Here is a 26191-nt window from a genome sequence, read left to right as displayed (position 1 = left end):
TCGAATCATCCAATTAGTTACAGAAAAGCAGCATTGGATCGCTCCTGTGTACATTACGTACGCGTTTGCTTGCATACATAACTTTCGACCAAGAACTGAACGCAATCAGATACATTGCACATAATCATCTTTTGGTGTTGCAGTTCTTGTTATGTCCGTGCTTGCTACGAAATGGGAAGAGGAATTTCGCCTTATGCAAGATCCCTTTTTTTCTGTTTTGTTTCATCCAGACATGTTCCAGCACATTTTGTGCTATCTTCAGTGGGTTGTTTTTATTTTCTAACTTACATGATACCATTGGACATTTATTTTGGTAGCTACTCTGCTACACAATCTACAACTTCTCATGGTTTTGATATTGTGGTGCTTTCTCATGTGTTGTTGGCGAAGTGAACAGGCAGATTTCGTTACCTATGGTCACTTGACACTGCACTTTCTCCGATTTTTCAAAACATAGACAAGGTTTTATTATTATGTGTACGCACACGCATGTCTGGATGAAACAAAACAGAAAAAAAGGTGTCTTGCATAAGGTGGAATTCCTCTTCCCATATATTGCACATGTTAATGGCTACAACTCCGATTTTGCTAATGACATTAACCGGACGATACGGTAGAAAATGTTGCCTGTCCTTCCGTATGCACAGCAACAAATGATCCAGTCACCAATAAACCAATTTACAATACAACCGCATTACTGTAGGACACCATATTAAGATTTAATTTGCGCCAAAATAGAAAAAGTGAGTGATAAAGGTGTTTTGCCAGCACTTTTATTCCAAGAACCATTGGCTTTAACCTTCGCCACAATGAACGAATGAATTATAACAAACTTGATTTTACAGGTACATACTATGTTTACTGCAATGATTGTACAGAGTGTTGTATTAGACAAATGGGGCGAAGTTTTCGTATCCGTTTTAAAGACGTGACTGGTTGTAAATATGCAGTTTCCAACCATTTGCGTGACTCCCTAAGGCTACACTCATACCAAACGCTGAACGGCCAGATGGATCTAAGACGCAGAGCCTCTCTGGAATTTCGATTGCTTATGCTCTTGTTTACGATCAGCCCCTTACAATAACAACTGCAGTATGTCATATTCACTGCATTTCGATTTTGGTTCTTATTCATCTTACTATGCATTGTTGTGTGGCGTGACTGACCTTTCAGTTTTAGCTATTTTCCTAATTTATTTTTCAATAGTAAACATTAATCTAATTTAAACTGGTTGTTCTTTGGATCGAAAGCCAATTTTAGTAACTCATATCTTAATCAGGTTTAATTTTAATTAACGGGATTTGCACAAAAATGAAAAAAGTAAGCACACTACCCAGAATTTGTCCACCGTGTTAAAAGTGTTAGTAATGCTACAAGCGACAAGGAACACCCGTATTGTTGTGTGACTTATCTTCGGTCGTTAATTTCATTTGTAAAATGACTCCGAACCATCGAAAAATAAGGTACTATTATACAACCCTCATGCCCTCTTCCTGTATCTACGAGTATCAGTACTCGAGCGATACGTGTCGGTTTCCGCAATGATTTGCTAGCGACTGCGCCTCGACACCACGCTATCATTTCTTCATTGCAGCCGAGATTTCTGAGAACTATCAGGAGTTGAATACTGGTAACATCCTACCGTATTATATTTACGGGATTCTGATGCCACAGTTTCGTATTCTTCCGCTTATCCGTCCTGTCTTTCGTGTTAAAACTACAATATCTCTCAGTGATGCCCTGTAATTATTTAAGATTATTGATAGATCTTTTAATATTCATTGCATTTGAGGATGCAAGGATAAGTGCCTTGAAGTTCGTCGGAAGATCCTGTTGGTTAAATGACTTAATGTAATCCAGCCAAGTGAGTACTTTTCAGTCTGCTTCATAGCAAACGCTATCAATTTTTTCACTTAACATTCTGCAGCTTGTATGTAGTCTGATCAGCCATAACATTATGATCTACCTAATGGCCGATATGTCCACATTTGGCACGGATAACAGCGGCGACGGCTCAAACCCGGGATACAATGTGGTCCTGGTACGTCGCTGGCAGAAGTTGTGAAACGTCCCCTTTGAACATTTATACACGACTGTGCTTAAACTGACACACAATATTTTTTTTTAGCGCAACGCAATCTGACTTTCAGAAATCCCTACAAAAGAATGGCCCTGACTAACTTTAACCTATACCTTTCACAAATCACTTACCTCACAAAAATCTTCGTTACTCGAACTACTGCAATACAGCGAGCGCCACTACTGCCAGCTAAATAAAAGATTCAAACTACGGAAGGCACTAACTACTGATAGGGATAGTTAGCAAATGAAAGATTTTAATGGAGAACAAACAATGTATTTTCCTTAATATCATCACAAGTCGTAATATATGTAATTACCTACCAATATTCATCAACTTCTACTGACTCTGCTGTGGGTTTGTTCTGTTGTGGCCCATTACCTGTCAGCATGTCAAGAGTCAGCACTGTCTTTCCGTTGGAAGGACAACACTACTTCTTCAAGACTGCATGAAAATCCACTACTTCCGTGTGCATTGTCTTTTACTGCTCAGACTTTGATAAAAGAAACGGCAGTTTTACTGTGATGAATGATCAGGACTGTCTTTATGGACTGTAAGAAAATTTTAGCTTTTGACCACCATTGTATTAATAAGTGTGTGCATTTGATATCTTTGTTATTGTAATTATGAAAAATTTTATCAAATCATTATTGGCCACTGGCCAAAACAATTTGTAAAATTTTTGTGGGGAGCTTGGGGGCTATGGAAGTAGGCTGTTTATGTTTTCTTTATGTAAGTAGGCTGTTTATGTGTTCTTATTGGCAACGTTACGTAGCGCTCTATATGAAAATCACTGGCTGTGCTGTGCGCAGTCTGTGGCTAGTTTGCACTGTTGTCTGCCATTGTAGCGTTGGGCAGCTGGATGTTAACAGCGCGTAGCGTTGCGCAGTTGGAGGTGAGCCGCCAGCAGTGGTGGATGTGAGGAGAGAGATGGCGGAGTTTCGAAATTACATATATTATGACTTGTGATGATATTAAGGAAAATACATTGTTTGTTCTCCATTAAAATCTTTCATTTGCTAACTATCCCTATCAGTAGTTAGTGCCTTCCGTAGTTTGAATCTTTTATTTAGCTGGCAGTAGTGGCGCTCGCTGTATTGCAGTAGTTCGAGTAACGAAGATTTTTGTGAGGTAAGTGATTTGTGAAAGGTATAGGTTAATGTTAGTCAGGGCCATTCTTTTGTAGGGATTTCTGGAAGTCAGATTGCGTTGCGCTAAAAAAAAATATTGTGTGTCAGTTTAAGCACAGTCGTGTATAAATGTTCAAAGGGGACGTTTCAGTTGGTACCACATCTTCACACAGAAGTTACCTAATTCCAGTAATTTATGGGAGGAGGCCATGAGCGCTGTCACCACCTTCAGTCACACCCGACATGTGTTCGATCTATTTCAGATCTGGCGAGTCGGTGGACGTGTACTGTACCCACCAATAAAGTCTGATGTTAGTTCCGGCACAGTTCACCGCCTGTCCTGTTTTATCAGTTTCCGCAGCCTATGATGTCCGACATCTGTAATGAGGGGTGCCCCAAAACACCACCAAGTCTGGATGTGGTTTCGCCTTGATTTCGCTACGTGTTGAAGGCTCTCACCACAGCACTCCCCGAACATCCGAGAAGTTGTGCAGTTTCCGAAATGCTCGTGCCGAGCCTCCGTTCCATCAGAATCTGGCCTCGGCCAAACTCAGGTCACGCGTCTTCCCAATTCTACACACGAACGCTGATACTACACACACTGTGTGTGTGTCTGACTAGCATTCATTCCTCGTCACGTGCACTGCTATCGCCTGGACAGGCTTATATCGACAGTAGGTCGGTGGTCACAATGTTCTGACTGATCCTATACATTATCGCGAAACAAATTGCGCCGAGATTCCGCAATAAACGGATGGATTACGGTCCATTCTGCGCTTTTAGTTTGACAGCCTCCAGCTCGTCCCTTTTGGATTACCCTAGTAAATCATGTACTATAGTAGCTAGTGAGAAGTTGGCAAACTACGCTTGACATCTGAGGTGCACCTCACCTGGTGTTGTTGACGAGGGACCGCAGTGCGACCCCAAACGACTGTGCTGTCAGGTGGAGGTAGTCCTGCTGAATTGCGACACCCAGTGTCTGCAAGCGGTTCATGGTGAGCTTCTGGTCGCCGAAAAGCGGGAAGCCCACGAGCGGGACCCCAAAGTGGACGGCCTCCAGCACGCTGTGCATGCCGCCGTGGGTGACGAAGGCGTGCACCCTGTCGTGGGCTGTCGTGCAGGGCTCACGTTAGACCGCCTACCATCCAGCTGTCTGAGTTATGCGCATCAACAGCACAACGTATTGTAGTAATTAAGATCATCAAATCCATAAATGAAAGGATCTTCAAAATCTAGGAAAATATGTTCTGCCTTGCCAATACTACACTACTGGCCATTAAAATTCCTACACCACGAAGATGATGTTCTACAGACGCGAAATTCAACCGACAGGAAGAAGATGCAGTGATACGCAAATGATTAGCTTTTCAGACCATTCACGCAAGGTTGGCGACACCTACAACGTGCTGACATGAAGAAAGTTTCCAACCGATATCTCAAACAGCAGTAGACCGGCGTTGCCTGGTGAAACGTTGTTGTGATGTCTCGTGTAAGGAGGAGAAATGCGTACCATCACGTTTCCGACTTTGATAAAGATCGGATTGTAGGGTTTATCGTATCGCGACATTGCTGCTCGCATTGGTCGAGATCCAATGACAGTTAGAGAATTCGGAATCGGTGGGTTCAGGGTAATACGGAACGCCGTGATGGATCCCAACGGCCTCGTATCACTAGCAGTCGAGATGACAGGCATCTTATCCACATGGCTGTAACGGATCGTGCAGCCACGTCTCGATCCCCGAGTCAGCAGATGGGGACGTCTGCAAGACAACAACCATCTGCACGAACAGTTCGACGACGTTTCCAGCAGCACGGACTAACAGCTCGGAGACCATGGCTGGGGTTACCCTTGACGCTGCATCACAGACAGGAGCGCCTGCGATGGTGTACTCGACGACGAACCTGGGTGAACGAATGGCAAAACGTCATTTTTTCGGATGAATCCAGGTTCTGTTTACAGCATCGTGATGGTCGCATCCGTGTTTGGCGAGAACGCGGTGTACGCACATTGCAAGCGTGTACTCGTCATCGCCATACTGGCGTATCACCCGGCGTGATGGTATGGTGTGCCATTGGTTACACGTCTCGGTCACCTGTTGTTCGCATTGACGGTACTTTGAACCGTTGACGTTATATTTCAGATGTGTTACGACCCGTGACTCTACCCTTCATTCGATCCCTGCGAAAAGCTGCATTTCAGCAGCATAATGCACGACCGCATGTTGCAGGTCCTGTACGGGCCTTTCTGGATGCAGAAAATGTTCGACTGCTGTCCTGGCCATCACATCCTCCAGATCTCTCACCAACTGAAAATGTCTGGTCAATGGCGGCCGAGCAATTGGCTCGTCACAATACGTCAGTCGCTACTATCGATGAACAGTGGTATCGTGTTGAAGCTGCATGGGCAGCTGTACCTGTTTACGCCATCCTAGCTCTGTTTGACTCAATGCCCAGGCGTATCAAGGTCGTTATTACAGCCAGAGGTGATTGTTCTGGGTACTGATTTCTCAGGATCTATGCACCCAAATTGCGTGAAAATGTAATCACATGTCAGTTCTAGTATAATACATTTGTCCAATGAATACCCGTTTATTATCTGCATTTCTTCTTGGTGTAGCAATTTTAATGACCAGTACTGTATTAGGAGGGAAGAAATGTGTTTCCGTGTACACACATGGTACGCCAATGTGAGGCCACTTGTTGTGCTTTCGTTCTAAGTAAACAAAGATTACAATTTTTACTAAGTTGTCCGCATTTGGAAAACACTATTCGAGCTGCTGGAAATTGTGAGGACACAGTTAATATGTCTACATGACATTGCAAAAGGTCGTTTCATGAGCAGTAGGTGTTAGTCGAAGAACAAGGTGAACATTGTGGTGGGAACATGTATGTCAGTGGATGGATCCTTGAGGTACTGTGACAAATGCAGCCCATACTGATTTCCATCAACACAGACAACATTAGCCAGAGTACCCCTAGGAAATGGTATATGCAAATTTGTTGTGAAACACATGTTTGTTGGTTCTGCCTCATGACTGATTCCTCTGGATCACATGGTGCTGGTGAGGTGGTTGTGTACTGTTTAATGAGAGGACGTCACACATCTAAGTTATCTCACTCCCTGGAATTGATTTGGCGTTTGACATTCTAGACTGGATAATTGAAGCCCCAAAATCATCACCACTGCTGACCATCTGACTGTGTTTATGCAGCTTTTGGAAGCTCTACTGTACTGGTATACAGTGGAGCTTGATAATCACAGACTGTATGCGAACCAACTGTGCACCCAGTTTTACAAAGGAGCACATACAGCCTGGGATAGCCATTCTCCACGACACTGTCAGAGATGCAGTTAGTACCGTCTATGACTAGCTGCTGGTATACTGGACACCTCATACCTGTGTTTCACTGTGATCCCAGTACATCTCTTAATGTACAGTTAATTACTATACCGTGTTTTGTGTCGTAGATGTCTATGATTTTTAACATTATAGGCAAGAGAGTAATGCTTTGTGTTACGACGGTTCCCTGGTGGCTTGGGAACACAACTGACACCGTCAGCCGTTGCAGCATCCCTGAATATGGAAGTAAATAGGAATATAAAAAAAGGGAGGAAGGTTTATCTGTTTAGCAAGAGTAATAGAAGGCAGATTTCAGACTACCTAACAGATCAAAACGAAAATTTCTGTTCCGACACTGACAATGTTGAGTGTTTATGGAAAAAGTTCAGGGCAATCGTAAAATGCGTTTTAGACAGGTACGTGCCGAGTAAAACTGTGAGGGACGGTAAAAACCCACCGTGGTACAACAACAAAGTTAGCAAACTACTGCGAAAGCAAAGAGAGCTTCACTCAAAGTTTAAACGCAGCCAAAACCTCTCAGACAAACAGAAGCTAAACGATGTCAAAGTTAGCGTAAGAAGGGCTATGCGTGAAGCGTTCAGTGAATTCGAAAGTAAAATTCTATGTACCGACTTGACAGAAAATCCTAGGAAGTTCTGGTCTTACGTTAAATCAGTAAGTGGATCGAAACAGCATATCCAGACACTCCGGGATGATGAATGCATTGAAACAGAGGATGACACGCGTAAAGCTGAAATACTAAACACCTTTTTCCAAAGCTGTTTCACAGAGGAAGACCGCACTGCAGTTCCTTCTCTAAATCCTCGCACAAACGAAAAAATGGCTGACATCGAAATAAGTGTCCAAGGAATAGAAAAGCAACTGGAATCACTCAACAGAGGAAAGTCCACTGGACCTGACGGGACACCAATTCGATTCTACACAGAGTACGCGAAAGAACTTGCCCCCCTTCTAACAGTTGTGTACCGCAAGTCTCTAGAGGAACGGAAGGTTCCAAATGATTGGAAAAGAGCACAGGTAGTCCAAGTCTTCAAGAAGGGCCGTCGAGCAGATGCGCAAAACTATAGACCTATATCTCTGACGTCGATCTGTTGTAGAATTTTAGAACATGTTTTTTGCTCGAATATCATGTCGTTTTTGGAAACCCCGAATCTACTATGTAGGAATCAACATGGATTCCGGAAACAGCGATCGTGTGAGACCCAACTCGCTTTATTTGTTCATGAGACCCCGAAAATATTAGATACAGGCTCCCAGGTAGATACTATTTTCCTTGACTTCCGGAAGGCGTTCGATACAGTTTCGCACTGTCGCCTGATAAACAAAGTAAGAGCCTACGAAATATCAGACCAGCTGTGTGGCTGGATTGAAGAGTTTTTATCAAACAGAACACAGCATGTTGTTATCAATGGAGAGACGTCTACAGACGTTAAAGTAACCTCTGGCGTGCCACAGGGGAGTGTTATGGGACCATTGCTTTTCACAATATATATAAATGACCTAGTAGATAGTGTCGGAAGTTCCATGCGGCTTTTCGCGGATGATGCTGTAATATACAGAGAAGTTGCAGCATTAGAAAATTGTAGCGAAATGCAGGAAGATCTGCAGCGGATAGGCACTTGGTGCAGGGAGTGGCAACTGACCCTTAACATAGACAAATGTAATGTATTGCGAATACATAGAAAGAAGGATCCTTTATTGTATGATTATATGATAGCAGAACAAACACTGGTAGCAGGTTGAGATTCATTGGGAGAGTCCTTAGAAAATGTAGTCCATCAACAAAGGAGGTGGCTTACAAAACACTCGTTCGACCTATACTTGAGTATTGCTCATCAGTGTGGGATCCGTACCAGATCGGGTTGACGGAGGAGATAGAGAAGATCCAAAGAAGAGCGGCGCGTTTCGTCACAGGGTTATTTGGTAAGCGTGATAGCGTTACGGAGATGTTTAACAAACTCAAGTGGCAGACTCTGCAAGAGAGGCGCTCTGCATCGCGGTGTAGCTTGCTCGCCAGGTTTCGAGAGGGTGCGTTTCTGGATGAGGTATCGAATATATTACTTCCCCCTACTTATACCTCCCGAGGAGATCACGAATGTAAAATTAGAGAGATTAGAGCGCGCACGGAGACTTTCAGACAGTCGTTCTTCCCGCGAACCATACGCGACTGGAACAGGAAAGGGAGGTAATGACAGTGGCACGTAGAGTGCCCTCCGCCACACACCGTTGGGTGGCTTGCGGAGTATAAATGTAGATGTAGATGTAGACACTGCATATGACAAACATCCTGTCACATTATATTTTGAAGTCACATCACTCATGAAACCGTCTTTCTTTTCTCTTAGAAAAGTAAGTAACAGAGTATGTCAGGCTTAAAAGAACTTTGTCATATAAACTGTCACAAGAGTTTCTGGAAACAGAATCAGTTTGATGTTCAAGTTAACTGTTTAAAAATTTTATATTTTGTGCCATAGACAGTAGTACGCTGACTGCTGGCGAATCACAGGGAAATATGGAAGTCTCAGTAAGCCTCATCTCAAAGAACGACACCAGTGTTAGATCCGAAACCTAAAAGTAATATTTTCTTTTTTTTCCCAATATTAACTGTACAATCGTCCAATCTTAGTCTTGTTCATTGCAAAACTGACAATCACTTCCTGCGCAGATCCCACATGGAGATATGAAGCAGGAAAACTTCCTTTAGCATAGGAACTGGTCATCATGACAGGACTATATGTAAATATACATTTCTGCCTTTAAGACAGTGGTTAGCATTACCTTCTGCTGTCCTTCACAGTTAGTGTGCCATGTCTCTAGGTGCAGCTTGCTGTCACAATGTGGGTACCGATCTTCTGGCACCTCATTGCCCACCCCTCCCTGTCAACTGGCTATGACCACCAGTCCAACCACCCCCACTTCCCTCACTATGTCCACTGTTCCCACCACTTCAACTGATCCACACTTATCCTACCACCACCACTGTCCTCAACATCCCTCATCAACCCAATGCCCTCATTTCCCCCACCACTTATACTTGCCTCCACCACCTTAATCAACCCGCAGCCTCACCACTCTCACTGCCCCTACTCCTCTCCACTCCAACTGCCCCTGTCACATCCACTGTCTCCCCCCCCAACCCCAATGCCCCACCAACCCTAGTGCCCCCACTGTACTCATCAACCCCACTGCCCCCATATCCTCCACCACCCCTACTACTCCCACCACTCTAGCACTAATGGAGTGCCAGCACCTCCAATGCCTCTCACTGCCGACTACCCTCAATGTCCCCAGTGAACAACTGCCCAGCACCACCCTCTATTGCTGTACTGCCCCCACTGTCCCCTTTGACCCTAAGCACTCTCTACATTAATCACACTACCACCCTCCCCACCCCCACCTCACTAACCCAATCAGTGTACAATGCTACCCACAATGACCACCACCCCAGCTAATCCAATGCCCCCACTGTCCATGCCAGTTCACTGCCTCATCTACCTCAAAGGACTCCACTGCCTCCAGTGTACCTACTGCCCCTAATAACTTCATTGCCCTGCCACCTCTGCAGGCCCCATTATCCCCACTACCTCCACCAGGCCATCTATTTTTTTTCTTTTTGCTTTTTTATTTTTACAAAGAATGAGATGGTTCCTCATGTAGTAACCTACATCAAGCAAACTTAAAGATCTTTCAGAAGCAGTAACAATTGCGACCTTCAGTCTTTTTCTGCCGGTATTCTGGGCAGTTTTAGGCTGCCTGTTCATTTCGACATAGCACATACGGCCACTGACCCCAGTTATCTGTTGGACATATTCCTAAATCTGCCTTCTTATGCAATTTGCCTGTCTGCAACTACCTCAATTACCATGGAAGGTGTGCTCTGGAAAAAAATCTACGACGGGGGCTGCCGCACGGACCGTGACAAGGCGCCCTAGACCACGCGGCTACCCCATATGGCGAAGCTGTGCTCTGATGTCTCAACAGATTTTAGCACATACAACTTTCCTCAACAATTATCATGGCCAATTCATCATTTCTGGACTTAGCAGTGTTGCTGCAGCACTACATATCGAGAGCTTCCATTTTGTTAACTTTCCATTAAATGCAGGGCTCTTGGAAATTTCTAACTCAGATTCCCGTAATTGTTTGGTTTATTTCACAGTCGTCATTTCAGCACGTGTGTCAACAAGATGTGTGTCACTACTACAAATATTCGAATTTAGGTTCTGACATGTTAGATATGTCTGCCATCATTGGCGATGTTGTTGTTGTTGTTGTTGTTGTTGTTGTGGTCTTCAGTCCTGAGACTGGTTTGATGCAGCTCTACATGCTACTCTATCCTGTGCAAGTTTCTTCATCTCCTAGTACCTACTGCAACCTACATCCTTCTGAATCTGCTTAGTGTATTCATCTCTTGTTCTCCCTCTACGATTTTTACCCTCCACGCTGCCCTCCAATGCTAAATTTGAGATCCCTTGATGCCTCAGAACATGTTCTACCAACCGGTCCCTTCTTCTCGTTAAGCTGTGCCACAAACTCCTCTTCTCCCCAATGCTATTCAATACCTCCTCATTAATTATGTAATCTACCCATCTAATCTTCAGCATTCTTCTGTAGCACCACAATGTCCAAACTATTTATCGTCCATGTTTCACTTCCATACATGGCTACACTCCATACAAATACTTTCAGAAACGACTTGCTGACACTTAAATGAATACTCGATGTTAACAAATTTCTCTTCTTCAGAAACGCTTTCCTTGCCATTGCCAGTCTACATTTTATATCCTCTCTACTTCGACCATCATCAGTTATTTTGCTCCCCAAATAGAAAAACTCCTTTACTACTTTAAGTGTCTCATTTCCTAATCTAATTCCCTCAGCACCACCCGACTTAATTCGACTACATTCCATTATCCTCGTTTTGCTTTTGTTGATGTTCATCTTATATCCTCTTTTCAAGACACTGTCCATTCCGTTCAACTGCTCTTCCAAGTCCTTTGCTGTCTCTGACAGAATTACAATGTCATCGGCGAACCTCAAAGTTTTTATTTGGCTCAAATGGCTCTGAGCACTATGGGACTTAACATGTATGGTGATCAGTCCAAAGTTTTTATTTCTTCTCCATGTATTTTAATACCTACTCCGAATTTTTCTTTTGTTTCCTTTACTGCTTGCTCAATATACAGATTGAATAACATTGGGGAGAGGCGACAACCCTGTCTCACTCTCTTCCCAACCACTGCTTCCCTTTCATGCCCCTCGACTCTTATAACTGCCATCTGCTTTCTGTACAAATTGTAAATAGCCTTTCGCTCCGTGTATTTTACCCCTGCCACCTTTAGAATTTGAAAGAGAGTATTCCAGTCAACATTGTCAAAAGCTTTCTCTAAGTCTACAAATGCTAGAAACGTAGGTTTGCCTTTCCTTAATCTTTCTTCTAAGATAAGTCGTAAGGTCAGTATTGCCGTGTTCCAATATTTCTACGGAATCCAAACTGATCTTCCCCGAGGTCGGCTTCTGCCAGTTTTTCCATTCGTCTGTAAATAATTCGCGTTAGTATTTTGCAGCTGTGACTTATTAAACAGATAGTTCGGTAATTTTCACATCTGTCTACACCTGCTTTCTTTGGAATTGGAATTATTGTATTCTTCTTGAAGTCTGAGGATACTTCGCCCGTCTCATACATCTTGCTCACCAGATGGTAGAGTTTTGTCAGGACTGGCTCTCCCAAGGCCGTCAGTAGTTCTAATGGAATGTTGTCTACTCCCGGGGCCTTGTTTCGGCTCAGGTCTTTCAGTGCTCTGTCAAACTCTTCTCGCAGTATCGTATCTCCCATTTCATCTTCATCTACATTCTCTTCCATTTCTATAATATTGTCCTCAAGTACATCGCCCTTGTATAGACCCTCTATATACTCCTTCCACCTTTCTGCTTTCCCGTCTTTGCTTAGAACTGGGTTTCCACCTGAGCTCTTGATGTTCATACAAGTGGTTCTCTTATCTCCAAAGGTCTCTTTAATTTTCCTGTAGGCAGTATCTATCTTACCCCTAGTGAGATAAGCCTCTACATCCTTACATTTGTGCTCTAGCCATCCCTGCTTAGCCATTTTGCACTTCCTGTCGATCTCATTTTTGAGACGTTTGTATTCCTTTTTGCCTGTTTCATTTACTGCATTTTTATGTTTCCTCCTTTCATCTATTAAATTCAATATTTCCTCTGTTACCTAAGGATTTCTACTAGCCCTCATCCTTTTTACCTACTTGATCCTCTTCTGCCTTCACTACTTCATCCCTCAGAGCTACCCATTCTTCTTCTACTGTATTTCTTTCCCCCACTGCTGTCAATTGTTACCTTATGCTCTCCCTGAAACTCTGTACAACCTCTGGTTTAGTCAGTTTATCCAGGTCCCATCTCTTTAAATTCCCACCTTTTTGCAGTTTCTTCAATTTTAATCTGCAGTTCATAACCAACAGATTGTGGTCAGAGTCCACATCTGCCCCTGCAGGTGTCTTACAATTTAAAACCTGGTTTCTAAATCTCTGTCTTACCATTATATAATCTATCTGATACCTTTGAGTATATCCGGGATTGTTCCATGTATACAACCTTCTTTTATGATTCTTGAACCAAGTGTTAGCTATGATTAAGTTATGCTCTGTGCAAAATTCTAACAGACGGCTTCCTCTTTCATTTCTTACCCCCAATCCATATTCACCTACTATGTTTCCTTCTCTCCCTTTTCCTACACTCGAATTCCAGTCACCCTTGACTATTAAATTTTCGTCTCCCTTCACTATCTGAATAATTTCTTTTATCTCATCATACATTTCATCAATTTCTTCATCATCTGCAGAGCTAGTAGGCATGTAAACTTGCACTACTGTGGTAGGCGTGGGTTTCGTATCTATCTTGGCCACAATAATGCGTTCACTATGCTGTTTGTAGTAGTTTACCCGCATTCCTATTTTCCTATTCATTATTAAACCTACTCCTGCTTTACCCCTATTTGATTTTGTGTTTATAACCCTGTAGTCACCTGACCAGAAGTCTTGTTCCTCCTGCCACCGAACTTCACTAATTCCCACTATATCTAATTTTAACCTATCCATTTCCATTTTTAAATTTTCTAACCTACCTGCTCGATTAAGGGATCTGACATTCCACGCTCCGATCGGTAGAACGCCAGTTTTCTTTCTCCTGATAACAACGTCCTTTTGAGTAGTCCCCGCCCGGAGATCCGAATGGGGAACTATTTTACCTCCGGAATATTTTACCCAAGAGGACGCCATCATCATTTAACCATACAGTAAAGCTGCATGCCCTCGGGAAAAATTACGGCTGTAGTTTCCCCTTGCTTTCAGCCGTTCGCAGTACCAGCACAGCAAGGCCAGATCAGTCAATCATCCAGACTTTTGCCCCTGCTACTACTGGAAAGGCTGCTGCCCCTCTTCAGGAACCACACGTTTGTCTGGCCTCTCAACAGATATCCCTCCGTTGTGGTTGCACCTACGGTACGGCCATCTGTATCGCTGAGGCACGCAAGTCTCCCCACCAGCGGCAAGGTCCATGTCTCATGGGGGGATGATGTGGCGCAGACGAATAGCGAAATTCTGCATGAGCCGCTGAAGTGTCGGAAGATCAACGCTGTCGATGACCTGAATGCGTGTTTCCAGCTTAACAATGGTTTTGGGGTTATTGCTGTAGACATTGTCTTTAATATAGCCCCACAAAAAGGAATCGCATGTGTTCAGATCCGGAGAATATGGCAGCCGATTGAGGCCCATGCCAGTGGCCTTTGGATACCCCAGAGTAAGAATACGATCCCCAAAATGCTCCTCTAGGACATCACTCTCCTGCTCCGATGGGGTCGAGCTCCGTCTTGGATGATTTGCATCTTGTGAAAATCAGGGTCACTTTGGATGATGGTGATGAAATCATCTTCCAAAACGCTCACGTACCCTTCGACAGTCACTGTGTCGTCAAGGGATATCATTCCGTGACTGGACATTGCGCACCACACAGTCACTCGTTCAGCTTGGAGAGGCTTCTCGATCGCGAAATGCCGATTCTGAGTCTCCCAATCCGCCAATCCTGCTTACTGACGAATCCATGAAAATAAAAGGGAGTTCGTCGCTGAACCAAACCATACATGTGCATACTAATTCCCATCATGCTACGCAGCCAACCGTGCAGTTTGAACAACCTGATGCTACCGTTCAGAAGTTATGACGATTTTATTTTACATAGTTCAATAATTGTCATCCCCATTATCACCTGTTAAGATGATGATATTAAATTTGTGAATCTGACTGCACACACGGACTATCTTCCATTCAAAAATGGTTCAAATGGCTTTGAGCACTATGGGACTTAACATCTATGGTCATCAGTCCCCTAGAACTTGGAACTACTTAAACCTAACTAACCTAAGGACATCACACAACATCCAGTCATAACGAGGCAGAGAAAATCCCTGACCCGCCGGGAATCGAACCCGGGAACCCGGGCGTGGGAAGCGAGAACGCTATAGCACGACCACGAGCTGCGGACTTATCTTCCATTAAAAAGTAATGAAATGTAATAAGCATCTCCTCTTGAGCTATCGTTTGCAAATGGCACATATGTCGAGATCTTGATTGTGAGATAAACAATCCAGTAACAGTCTAGGTGAAACATAATCTTTTCCGAAATATTGTAGGACTGTGGACTGAAGTAAGCAGAAAATTCTAACTGCAGTTAGTGGACATAAAAAGCAGACTAACACAGGTAAAGGGGACATTACTGTTCAAAGGAAGCTTGCTACTACCTAGCAGCGACATTAATTTGAGGAAGAATTCTCTGAGAATTCACACTTGTAGCAGAGGATTGATGGAAAAGATTCAAAGACTGTAGGACAGCTGGAAAAAAAGAGAATCGACTCGTTTGAGATGTGGTACTGGAGAGGGGTGTTAATGGACTGACATGATAAGGAATGGGATGGCTCACCAAAAAATCGTTAAGGTGAGGTATGTATGGAGAACACTGACAAGAAAAATGGACAGCATGATAGGACATGTGTTAAGACATAAGAATAATTTCTTTGATACTTGAGTGAGATACAGATCTGTCAGGACTGACAGAGACAGATCAAATAAACAATTTAGGGTGTGTGATGCAAGTAGTACCCTGAGATTTTGGTAAAGGAGAGAAATTTCTGGTGGTCTGCGTAAAAACAGGTCAAAAAATGTAGTGACTGAGAGGGAATCTGGGACTAGCTAAATAGGCGAAGACAGTGTCCACCAGAGGAAGGTGGGAGTAATGAGCGACTGACCCAGTATGTCGACCTGGGGCAGCCACCTGCTGGCCCTCACGTTGCCAGGCAGCCGCACGCCGGCCGGCAGCTGGGAGGCGTCGCAGCGCAGCAGGACGCGCTGCTCCAGGCCGGACAGAGCCTCCAGGACGGCGCGCATCTTGTCCAGCGGTAGCGTATGGAAGGCGATCAGGCTGCCGAACGACACGTACACCACGCCCTCTCTAGACCCAGACAGGAACTGTTCCAGCTCCTGTCAACAAACCGTAACTGTCCACAGAGACACCTCTCACACTGGGGCTACACGGTATAGTGACTTTATCCATATAGAGTGTTGACCCACCGAGTTTTGGTTCGAATGAAGTGTCTTGATGTGCAGAATACGATTGTGAGGATGGAATATGTAAGAATTGAAGGTCAGGAGAACACACCGCCTTACAATTTTGAACAGACTGTGTAAGGGATCGTTAATACACTCCTGGAAATTGAAATAAGAACACCGTGAATTCATTGTCCCAGGAAGGGGAAACTTTATTGACACATTCCTGGGGTCAGATACATCACATGATCACACTGACAGAACCACAGGCACATAGACACAGGCAACAGAGCATGCACAATGTCGGCACTAGTACAGTGTATATCCACCTTTCGCAGCAATGCAGGCTGCTATTCTCCCTTGGAGACGATCGTAGAGATGCTGGATGTAGTCCTGTGGAACGGCTTGCCATGCCATTTCCACCTGGCGCCTCAGTTGGACCAGCGTTCGTGCTGGACGTGCAGACCGCCTGAGACGACGCTTCATCCAGTCCCAAACATGCTCAATGGGGGAAAGATCCGGAGATCTTGCTGGCCAGGGTAGTTGACTTACACCTTCTAGAGCACGTTGGGTGGCACGGGATACATGCGGACGTGCATTGTCCTGTTGGAACAGCAAGTTCCCTTGCCGGTCTAGGAATGGTAGAACGATGTGTTCGATGACGGTTTGGATGTACCGTGCACTATTCAGTGTCCCCTCGACGATCACCAGTGGTGTACGGGCAGTGTAGGAGATCGCTCCCCACACCATGATGCCGGGTGTTGGCCCTGTGTGCCTCGGTCGTATGCTGTCCTGATTGTGGCGCTCACCTGCACGGCGCCAAACACTCATACGATCATCATTGGCACCAAGGCAGAAGCGACTCTCATCGCTGAAGACGACACGTCTCCATTCGTCCCTCCATTCACGCCTGTCGCGACACCACTGGAGGCGGGCTGCACGATGTTGGGGCGTGAGCGGAAGACGGCCTAACGGTGTGCGGGACCGTAGCCCAGCTTCATGGAGACGGTTGCGAATGGTCCTCGCCGATACCCCAGGAGCAACAGTGTCCCTAATTTGCTGAGAAGTGGCGGTGCGGTCCCCTACGGCCCTACGGTCTTGGCGTGCATCCGTGCGTCGCTGCGGTCCGGTGCCAGGTCGACGGGCACGTGCACCTTCCGCCGACCACTGGCGACAACATCGATGTACTGTGGAGACCTCACGCCCCACGTGTTGAGCAATTCGGCGGTACGTCCACCCGGCCTCCCGCATGCCCACTATACGCCCTCGCTCAAAGTCCGTCAACTGCACATACGGTTCACGTCCACGCTGTCGCGGCATGCTACCAGTGTTAAAGACTGCGATGGAGCTCCGTATGCGACGGCAAACTGGCTGACACTGACGGCGGCGGTGCACAAATGCTGCGCAGCTAGCGCCATTCGACGGCCAACACCGCGGTTCCTGGTGTGTCCGCTGTGCCGTGCGTGTGATCATTGCTTGTACAGCCCTCTCGCAGTGTCCGGAGCAAGTATGGTGGGTCTGACACACCGGTGTCAATGTGTTCTTTTTTTCCATTTCCAACAGTGTAGTAAAGCCGACATTATGTTTTGTCACTTTTTTGACCTTTTGTGCCCATGTCCCATTCCCAATCCATTATATGTGGAAACATTCCTGTATTTCTTTGTTGCATTCATAGCACTAGCCTTGCACCACATCGCCAAAATTGGAAATCACTTTTTTTAAGGGTAAATCGGTTCCACACTAAGGCATTGGGATATATACCAAGTTTCGTTGTTGCACGAGAAATAAAGCCCGCACTGGAACACTTTAAACTGCAGCACTTTAATTATAATCGCCCTGTACTTGTCACGACACACACACACGATGTGCCAGTCGTCAGTTGTCTAACTGTGACACGTAGGCCTGTGCAATTATATTTGCCGTTTATGCGAATTTAGAAAACAATTTAGAGGCTATAAATCAATATTGAACAAAATGGAAATGTAAACGTCCTGTTCTAGGTTAACTAGTAAATACACCCCTGGAAATGGAAAAAAGAATACATTGACACCGGTGTGTCAGACCCACCATACTTGCTCCGGACACTGCGAGAGGGCTGTACAAGCAATGATCACACGCACGGCACAGCGGACACACCAGGAACCGCGGTGTTGGCCGTCGAATGGCGCTAGCTGCGCAGCATTTGTGCACCGCCGCCGTCAGTGTCAGCCAGTTTGCCGTGGCATACGGAGCTCCATCGCAGTCTTTAACACTGGTAGCATGCCGCGACAGCGTGGACGTGAACCGTATGTGCAGTTGACGGACTTTGAGCGAGGGCGTATAGTGGGCATGCGGGAGGCCGGGTGGACGTACCACCGAATTGCTCAACACGTGGGGCGTGAGGTCTCCACAGTACATCGATGTTGTCGCCAGTAGTCGGCGGAAGGTGCACGTGTCCGTCGACCTGGTACCGGACCGCAGCGACGCACGGATGCACGCCAAGACCGTAGGATCCTACGCAGTGCCGTAGGGGACCGCACCGCCACTTCCCAGCAAATTAGGGACACTGTTGCTCCTGGGGTATCGGCGAGGACCATTCGCAACCGTCTCCATGAAGCTGGGCTACGGTCCCGCACACCGTTAGGCCGTCTTCCGCTCACGCCCCAACATCGTGCAGCCCGCCTCCAGTGGTGTCGCGACAGGCGTGAATGGAGGGACGAATGGAGACGTGTCGTCTTCAGCGATGAGAGTCGCTTCTGCCTTGGTGCCAATGATGGTCGTATGCGTGTTTGGCGCCGTGCAGGTGAGCGCCACAATCAGGACTGCATACGACCGAGGCACACAGGGCCAACACCCGGCATCATGGTGTGGGGAGCGATCTCCTACACTGGCCGTACACCACTGGTGATCGTCGAGGGGACACTGAATAGTGCACGGTACATCCAAACCGTCATCGAACCCATCGTTCTACCATTCCTAGACCGGCAAGGGAACTTGCTGTTCCAACAGGACAATGCACGTCCGCATGTATCCCGTGCCACCCAACGTGCTCTAGAAGGTGTAAGTCAACTACCCTGGCCAGCAAGATCTCCGGATCTGTCCCCATTGAGCATGTTTGGGACTGGATGAAGCGTCGTCTCACGCGGTCTGCACGTCCAGCACGAACGCTGGTCCAACTGAGGCGCCAGGTGGAAATGGCATGGCAAGCCGTTCCACAGGACTACATCCAGCATCTCTACGATCGTCTCCATGGGAGAATAGCAGCCGGCATTGCTGCGAAAGGTGGATATACACTGTACTTGTGCCGACATTGTGCATGCTCTGTTGCCTGTGTCTATGTGCCTGTGGTTCTGTCAGTGTGATCATGTGATGTATCTGACCCCAGGAATGTGTCAATAAAGTTTCCCCTTCCTGGGACAATGAATTCACGGTGTTCTTATTTCAATTTCCAGGAGTGTACTTCTCGGAACTGCCTGCTGTGTTTATTCCTCGAAAGTGAACGGTGTCCCACAGTGACGGTACCTGCGGCAGGGGCTGCGGCTGCTCGATGTGCAATCCGCCGACCTCGACGACGTTGGGCAGCAGCGGCACTGCGCCTCCGGTGGTCCAGTGCGTGTTGAGGAGCACGAGGCTCGTGGCCGACAGCGACTGCCACAGAGGCGGCAGCTGCGCGCCCAGGTGGCGGCGGTGTAGTTCCTCTGTGTCCGCGTAGAGGGCGTCGTGACGCACCTGCCGGCAGCAGAAGCGCGCCGCAGCTCACACCGGCGTCACTCCAGTCGAGCACACGTACCGTGCGCGTATCGCATGACCCATTGAGCAGAAAGGTGAGGATCTCTGCGTTACAGGTGACACCAGCTTCAAACCAGTGGTATCAAAACAGTCAAAACCAGTACATCCAAGAAGCAGGAAAATAAATCGAGGAAAAAACTGAAAAAGATATTAAAGTTCATGGGGATCCAACAAGAGGTTAAAGTTCGTGACAGTACTGGAAGCCTGTCAGAGCGAGCAAAGGACTTGAATGATTGAGCGAACGGAATATATAGCGTCTCAATAGAAAGTTCGTAAGATGTGGCTTGACAAGAGATTATAAGGCGAACTTCAACTAATGGATAATGGAACCTAGTCACATTTAATTAGGTGATAGTGTTGGAATTAGATTATAAAATGAGATGCAGCAACGATAGACGAGCGTTGCTATTTCCAGAGCAAAATAACTGACGATCACTGAAGCAGACTGCCAATAGGAATACAAATTATCTCAAAAATATGAATTTGTTAGTGTCTATTACGAATTTCAGTGACAAGGAGACATTCGTTAAGGAATTTGCGTGGAGTATAGCATAACTCGGAGGTAAAACGTGGATATTACAGACTAAATGCGTAGTCAAAATAAATTAGGTGATGCTGTGGAGATTAGATTAGCAGATGAGATGCACCAAGTAATAGAAGAGATTTACTATTTGGGCGGCAAAGTATCTGTTAATAAACGACGTTAAGCATACCTAAATTGCTGGTTGTCACTAGCAATTGCACATTAACAAATTATCCCGGAAAGAGAAATTTTGTAACGTAACGCTATAACACAAATTTTATTGTAACAAGGTCTTTTTTGAATCTATTTATTTGGAGCGCACCCTTATTTAGTAATCAAAAGTGCTTTTTAAAGAGTACAAACAAGAAGAGAATAGCAGGTTCAATTAAGTTGTGCTGCAGAAGAATGCTAGACATCAGGTTGGTCTATTGTAGAACTAATAAAAACGTAGAGAATCGAATGGAAAACAACGGAAATTTATGGAAGAATTTCACTCCAAAAAGGGATATGTTGAAAGTGACCATTTTCGCGGACCTCTGACAATTGGACTAGCCACAGCTATTTCGTGAGCTATGCGACTTTGTGTAAATCTCTATGGCAACGGCTCAATTCTTCTACTGCTCTGTTGACGATTGTTGCATTCAGTCACGTAACCTCGATACAGCCAGTAGCCCTTTGTACTTCGCAATTGCAATCTGACAACAACGTTGGAAGGCGCCAGAGTTCGTCTTTCTTCTGTCGTATGAATTCGTCGCTGTCGGTCTACTGAGGACAGTTACAACAGCAAACCTAATATCATAGTCAAGTTTGTTTTTCAGCACAGCACACAGGACTTGAGACTACAGGTATATCGAAAACAAGAAGGAAGGCATTTGTACTCCACAGTGGAAAGGTGATTACAATGCTCTATGACCTAGTTGCGGAAGCCAGTTTGACTAAAATCCGTTACAGTATCTCGGGATGTGTGCTAAATCCACTGGAATGCAGTGAAAACATATAGAAAACATACAGCGACACTGAGGTACAGTAAATCAGTAAATGGTACGTTATTGTCAATGCAACAGGTTTACTCATAGATTCCCTTTTTCCTTTGCAAGTGGAGTAATCATGACCAAAAATCAATTTACGTGAACATGAATCGTCGTTGGCGGAGAGCAGCATTGTTTCTCAAGATACAAGTGATCGATTACGTACACTTTTGATAACGTATCGCATGAACAGGTTGAAAGATATCGTAAAGACATTTTCACCACAGATAGGTAGCACGAAGGAAATTAAGTTGGAAGATTATTGTTGGAAACCGATTCAAGACGAGAATGACAATACGAGAGAAAATATTAGGTATTTTACTTTACGATGACGCAGTTTTGTAAATTTTTTGTCAAATTTCGTTCAGAATTAATCTTACAATGAGAATACTACGGGAATGCTGTCATACATCATTTGGCGACCTTCCGTGAAATGGTGGAATTAACAACAGATTATTTACAGTCAGTCGATCTTGATATACGTTTCGTGTGAGAGAGTTTGTCAGGAGACATTGCGTCGTTCGAGTTCTTGGCACATTGAGTACACTCGCCAATGTCCAACTTGTTGACGGTGTAGTGGGACGCGAAATTGAAGCGTCACCCATCCACCAGTGTCAGCCCAGTTTGCAGGTGAATATAAGTTAATTTAGTATTTTGTTTATGTATTTTTTGTAATATTTTGTAATGGTTGTGAATTGTCTAAAGTTTTTGTATTTTTTTTTTAATATTTCATGTACGGAGAGGGCGGCGCAACGAACGGAGACAGCATCTTCGCTGCCGCGACCAGAGAGAAAATTGCTGGCCACTATACGTCGCGGGTCGACAGCCAAAGAGCAACAGAAGATCCTGGAACCGAGTTGTTGCGTCGTGCTTCTAAAAATTGATAAATGAAAATATGTAATTTTCTTGTACAACAATGATATCATAGGAAGTTTAATCTTATTGAAAATGTTAGTCCTGTCTTGTCAAGGCTCAGGTTCACGTCTGTATGTAGGAAGATAATAAACTGGTGGATGCTATTAAAGTTGAAATACATGTTCTGAGGATTTATTTATGAAGAATTATGTGAATGAATTAATAATATATTTGACGAGATTATTGAATTTTGACAGTGTTCATGGCGACTTTGAATCTCAAAGTTTATTTAATGTGGTTCTAATATCGATTAAATCAAGATAAAGTGTATCAATATAATTTCTGAGGAGAAACAAACGACGTCAAAAATTGAAAAAGTTTACGCAAACCAATTGACCCGAGTGACGTAATACTGCGCATAAGACTCAAATGATGTTTTACAGTTTCGTTCAAGAACCATTCTGAGACAATTTAAAAAGAATATAAATAATTTTGGAGTGGGTTGTAACTGACGTAGGTGACGAAGTCTGCACATGGTCATATGTCGAAAGAAAATCATTTATAAGAAACTTACGTCGTTACACTACAACGGCCCTACAGCTTCGAAGATTTCAATGTGTTAACATTTATTCTTGTTTCCATGTGTGGGCTTTGCACTTGCCTCCAGCAACAGCGCACATTACTGCAGCAGCATATGATATGGAAATAGAAAGCTCTATTCCAGATAGTGAAGATCAAGTGAGGCGGGCGAAGTGTAAAAGCTGCGGACAGGAATTCTGTCGGAGGGGTAGCAAATCCTCGACCGGCCCACAAGATTAAGAATTCTCTGGGCCACTCTAATTATTCCAAACGTAAGCCAGAATGGCTCACCTTGCTGCCACTATTTTGTCTAATCCGAAATTGATCTTCATAGCAGGTCGCGGACAATTTTGTCAGCACAGGTACGTGGCCAGCAAGAGGAGGCTGAAGGCCTACAGTACCTGCCCACCACACTTGATACCTGTATCCATAGACACAAACACTTTACCTTCTAGCAAAGCCATCTGCCAGTTTTGTTGATCATTCACCATATAGAGAGGATTGGCTATTAAATAAAATAAATGTATAGTTCTACCAAATAGGAAGGAATAATTTTTAATACAATTGGAATAGCTCTGATCATACTTACCAGAAAAAGCAGTGATAACGCAAACCTCAAACAACAGTCAAGCACCTATCACAACCAAAATACGGCAACACAAGTTTTCATAAGGGTAGCATACACTGACCAGCCAGAACATTTCGACCACATACTTATTACCTAGTATCTAGATTTTTGCCACGGATGACAGTGGCATGGAAGCAATGAGGTCTTCGCAGGTCGCTGGAGGGAGTTGCACACATAAGATACCTAATTCCCGTAAATTCCAGGGGGAGGGGGGTGAGGGGTTGGGGACGATGAACTATGACACCACATTCAATCATACCCCTAAATGTGTTCGATCGGATCCAAAACTGGAAAGTTTGGGGCCAGCATATAAATTGGAGCTCGTCACTGTGTTCCTCGGACTATTCCATCACACTCATGGCCTTTTAACATGGGACATTATCTTGCTGAAAAATGCCACTGCCGTGGCGAAACGTGATCTCCACGAAGGGGTGTACGTGGTGTGTAGGTTACCCCTTAGCCCTCATGGTGAAATGCACGAGCTCCATTGTACCAATGGATACCCAAGTGAATGTTCCTCAGAGTATAATGGAACTGCCACCAGCTTGTACAGGTGTCAAGGAACTGTTCTCCTGGAAGATGACGGATTCGCACTCTCCCATCCGCATGATGAAGAAGGTAGCGGGGTTCGTGAGACCATGCAACACTATTCCATTGCGCCAACGTCCAGTGCCGATGGTCACGTGTCCATTTCAGTCGTAGACAATATCATGATGGTAACATTGGGACATGCACGGGTCGTCGGTTGCGGAGGCCCATGGTTAGGGGCGTTCGGTGCAGTGTGTTTCCAGCCACACTTGTACTCTGCCAAACATTAAGGTCTGATATTAGTTCCGCCACAGTTCATCGCCTTTCCTGTCGTAGCAGTCCGACATCGATAATGAGGACGTCTGGACAGGTTTCACCTTGTTTTCGGCACGTGTTGAAAACACTCACCACGGTATTCCTCGTATATCTGAAAAGTCTTGCAGTTTCTGAAATGCTCGTGCCGAGCCTCTGGGCCATCACAATCTGCCCTCAGTCAAACAAAGACAGATCACGCGCCATCCCCATTCTACACACGGGCAGCACGCCCACCGATACTACACGCACTGTGCATGTGTCTGGCTAGCAGTCATTCCCCACCAGGTAAAGCTGATATCGCCTGGGCGGATTTATATCGATAGTAGGTCAAGGGTCATAATGTTCTGGCTGTTTAGTGTATTAGGACAATCACTGTTCCTGATCTTCATCAATTATTACTAAATACAGGGTTATTACAAATGATTGAAGCGATTTCACAGCTCTACAATAACTTTATTATTTGAGATATTTTCACAATGCTTTGCACACACATACAAAAACTCAAAAAGTTATTTTAGGCATTCACAAATGTTCGAAATGTGCCCCTTTAGTGATTCGGCAGACATCAAGCCGATAATCAAGTTCCTCCCACACTCGGCGCAGCATGTCCCCATCAATGAGTTCGAAAGCATTGTTGATGTGAGCTCGCAGTTCTGGCACGTTTCTTGGTAGAGGAGGTTTAAACACTGAATCTTTCACATCACTATGCGTGAAACTTGCCCGCACGCGTTCAACCGTTTCTTCGCTCACTGCAGGCCGACCCGTTGATTTCCCCTTACAGAGGCATCCAGAAGCTTTAAACTGTAATAGCCCTGTATTTACGACACAAGGAAAAAATTGCCTTTCTTAACAACCATAACAGGACAGTCACTGTGAAGGAAAATGAGGACCTATTGGCAGACAAAGAAAATGAATCCCTAAAGGAAGTTTACAATTCGTCTTTACGCTACGAAGCTACGTTTAGCATTTACGAAAGAAAGTACCTTTAATTTCAGTTTGATGAGTGAAAATGACACTGATAAACGTATATGAAGCCACTATATATTATGTAACGAACACAAGATTTATACTAATGAATGCTGATTTGTTTAGTGAAGTGGTGAAACTGTGCAAAGATATTTGCAAAAACTGTCTTCACAGTTAAGTCCCCTTAGAGTTATGTCATCACTGAGTAACGTCAAATGTCTTCAAGTTAAATGCTGTATGTCCAACACTCATTTCTTACCAATAGAATTATTTCTTGTCTAACATATGCACAAAACAAAAACACAGTTTTCAAACTAAAGAACAACACCATCGGCAAATAACGAAAATCAGTAAATCGCTGTGAAGATGCGTTAATATATTTTCATTATACCAAATTAGAATATCAGTCAGTTATGCACATGCAAAGCTGTACAAATGACTCCGTCACTGAACATGTATCTAGACATAACTTACATTAATAGAGCAAGAATAAATATAAAACTCGAAACAGCACTTTCTACTGAGGAAAAAATAGTACAATAAACTGCCTAATGGTATTTAAGAGATTATTAAAGAAAACCTCTTACGAAGTGCATTCCTTAAAGTGAAATATTACTCAGATAACACAGAGTAGAGCTTTGATTAAAGAATGTAACACGAATCCATAAAAATAAAACACCTTTATTTTCTTGCTGGTTTCAACTCTCCGATTATGCAAACTACTATTGTTTATTACAATTCGAACATGTTTCGGGACCTTCGTGCGATCGTGAGTAAGTTCTGCTACTTTACTTACAAATTTAATTTTTTGTGCAAAAGAT

The 26191-nt window shown here is 44.6% G+C and overlaps 1 protein-coding gene across 1 annotated transcript in view; it reads right to left on the bottom strand.

Moving 5' to 3' along the window:
• LOC126088143 (UDP-glucosyltransferase 2-like) overlaps window positions 1–26191 on the bottom strand; it is a 70696-nt gene that overhangs the window by 12564 nt on the left and 31941 nt on the right. Inside the window, exons 4-6 of the mRNA XM_049906260.1 lie at window positions 19682–19888; window positions 15883–16114; window positions 4101–4320 (exon numbers count right to left, since the gene is read on the bottom strand). Of these exons, the coding sequence (XP_049762217.1) occupies window positions 4101–4320; window positions 15883–16114; window positions 19682–19888 (659 nt within the window). The remainder of the gene's footprint in view (window positions 1–4100; window positions 4321–15882; window positions 16115–19681; window positions 19889–26191) is intronic.

This window comes from Schistocerca cancellata, chromosome 6 (genome assembly GCF_023864275.1).
Source record: "Schistocerca cancellata isolate TAMUIC-IGC-003103 chromosome 6, iqSchCanc2.1, whole genome shotgun sequence".
Lineage (NCBI taxonomy): Eukaryota > Metazoa > Arthropoda > Insecta > Orthoptera > Acrididae > Schistocerca > Schistocerca cancellata.
Note: the sequence above shows the minus strand (reverse complement) of the source record. Positions and strands in the feature narration are given on the sequence as shown.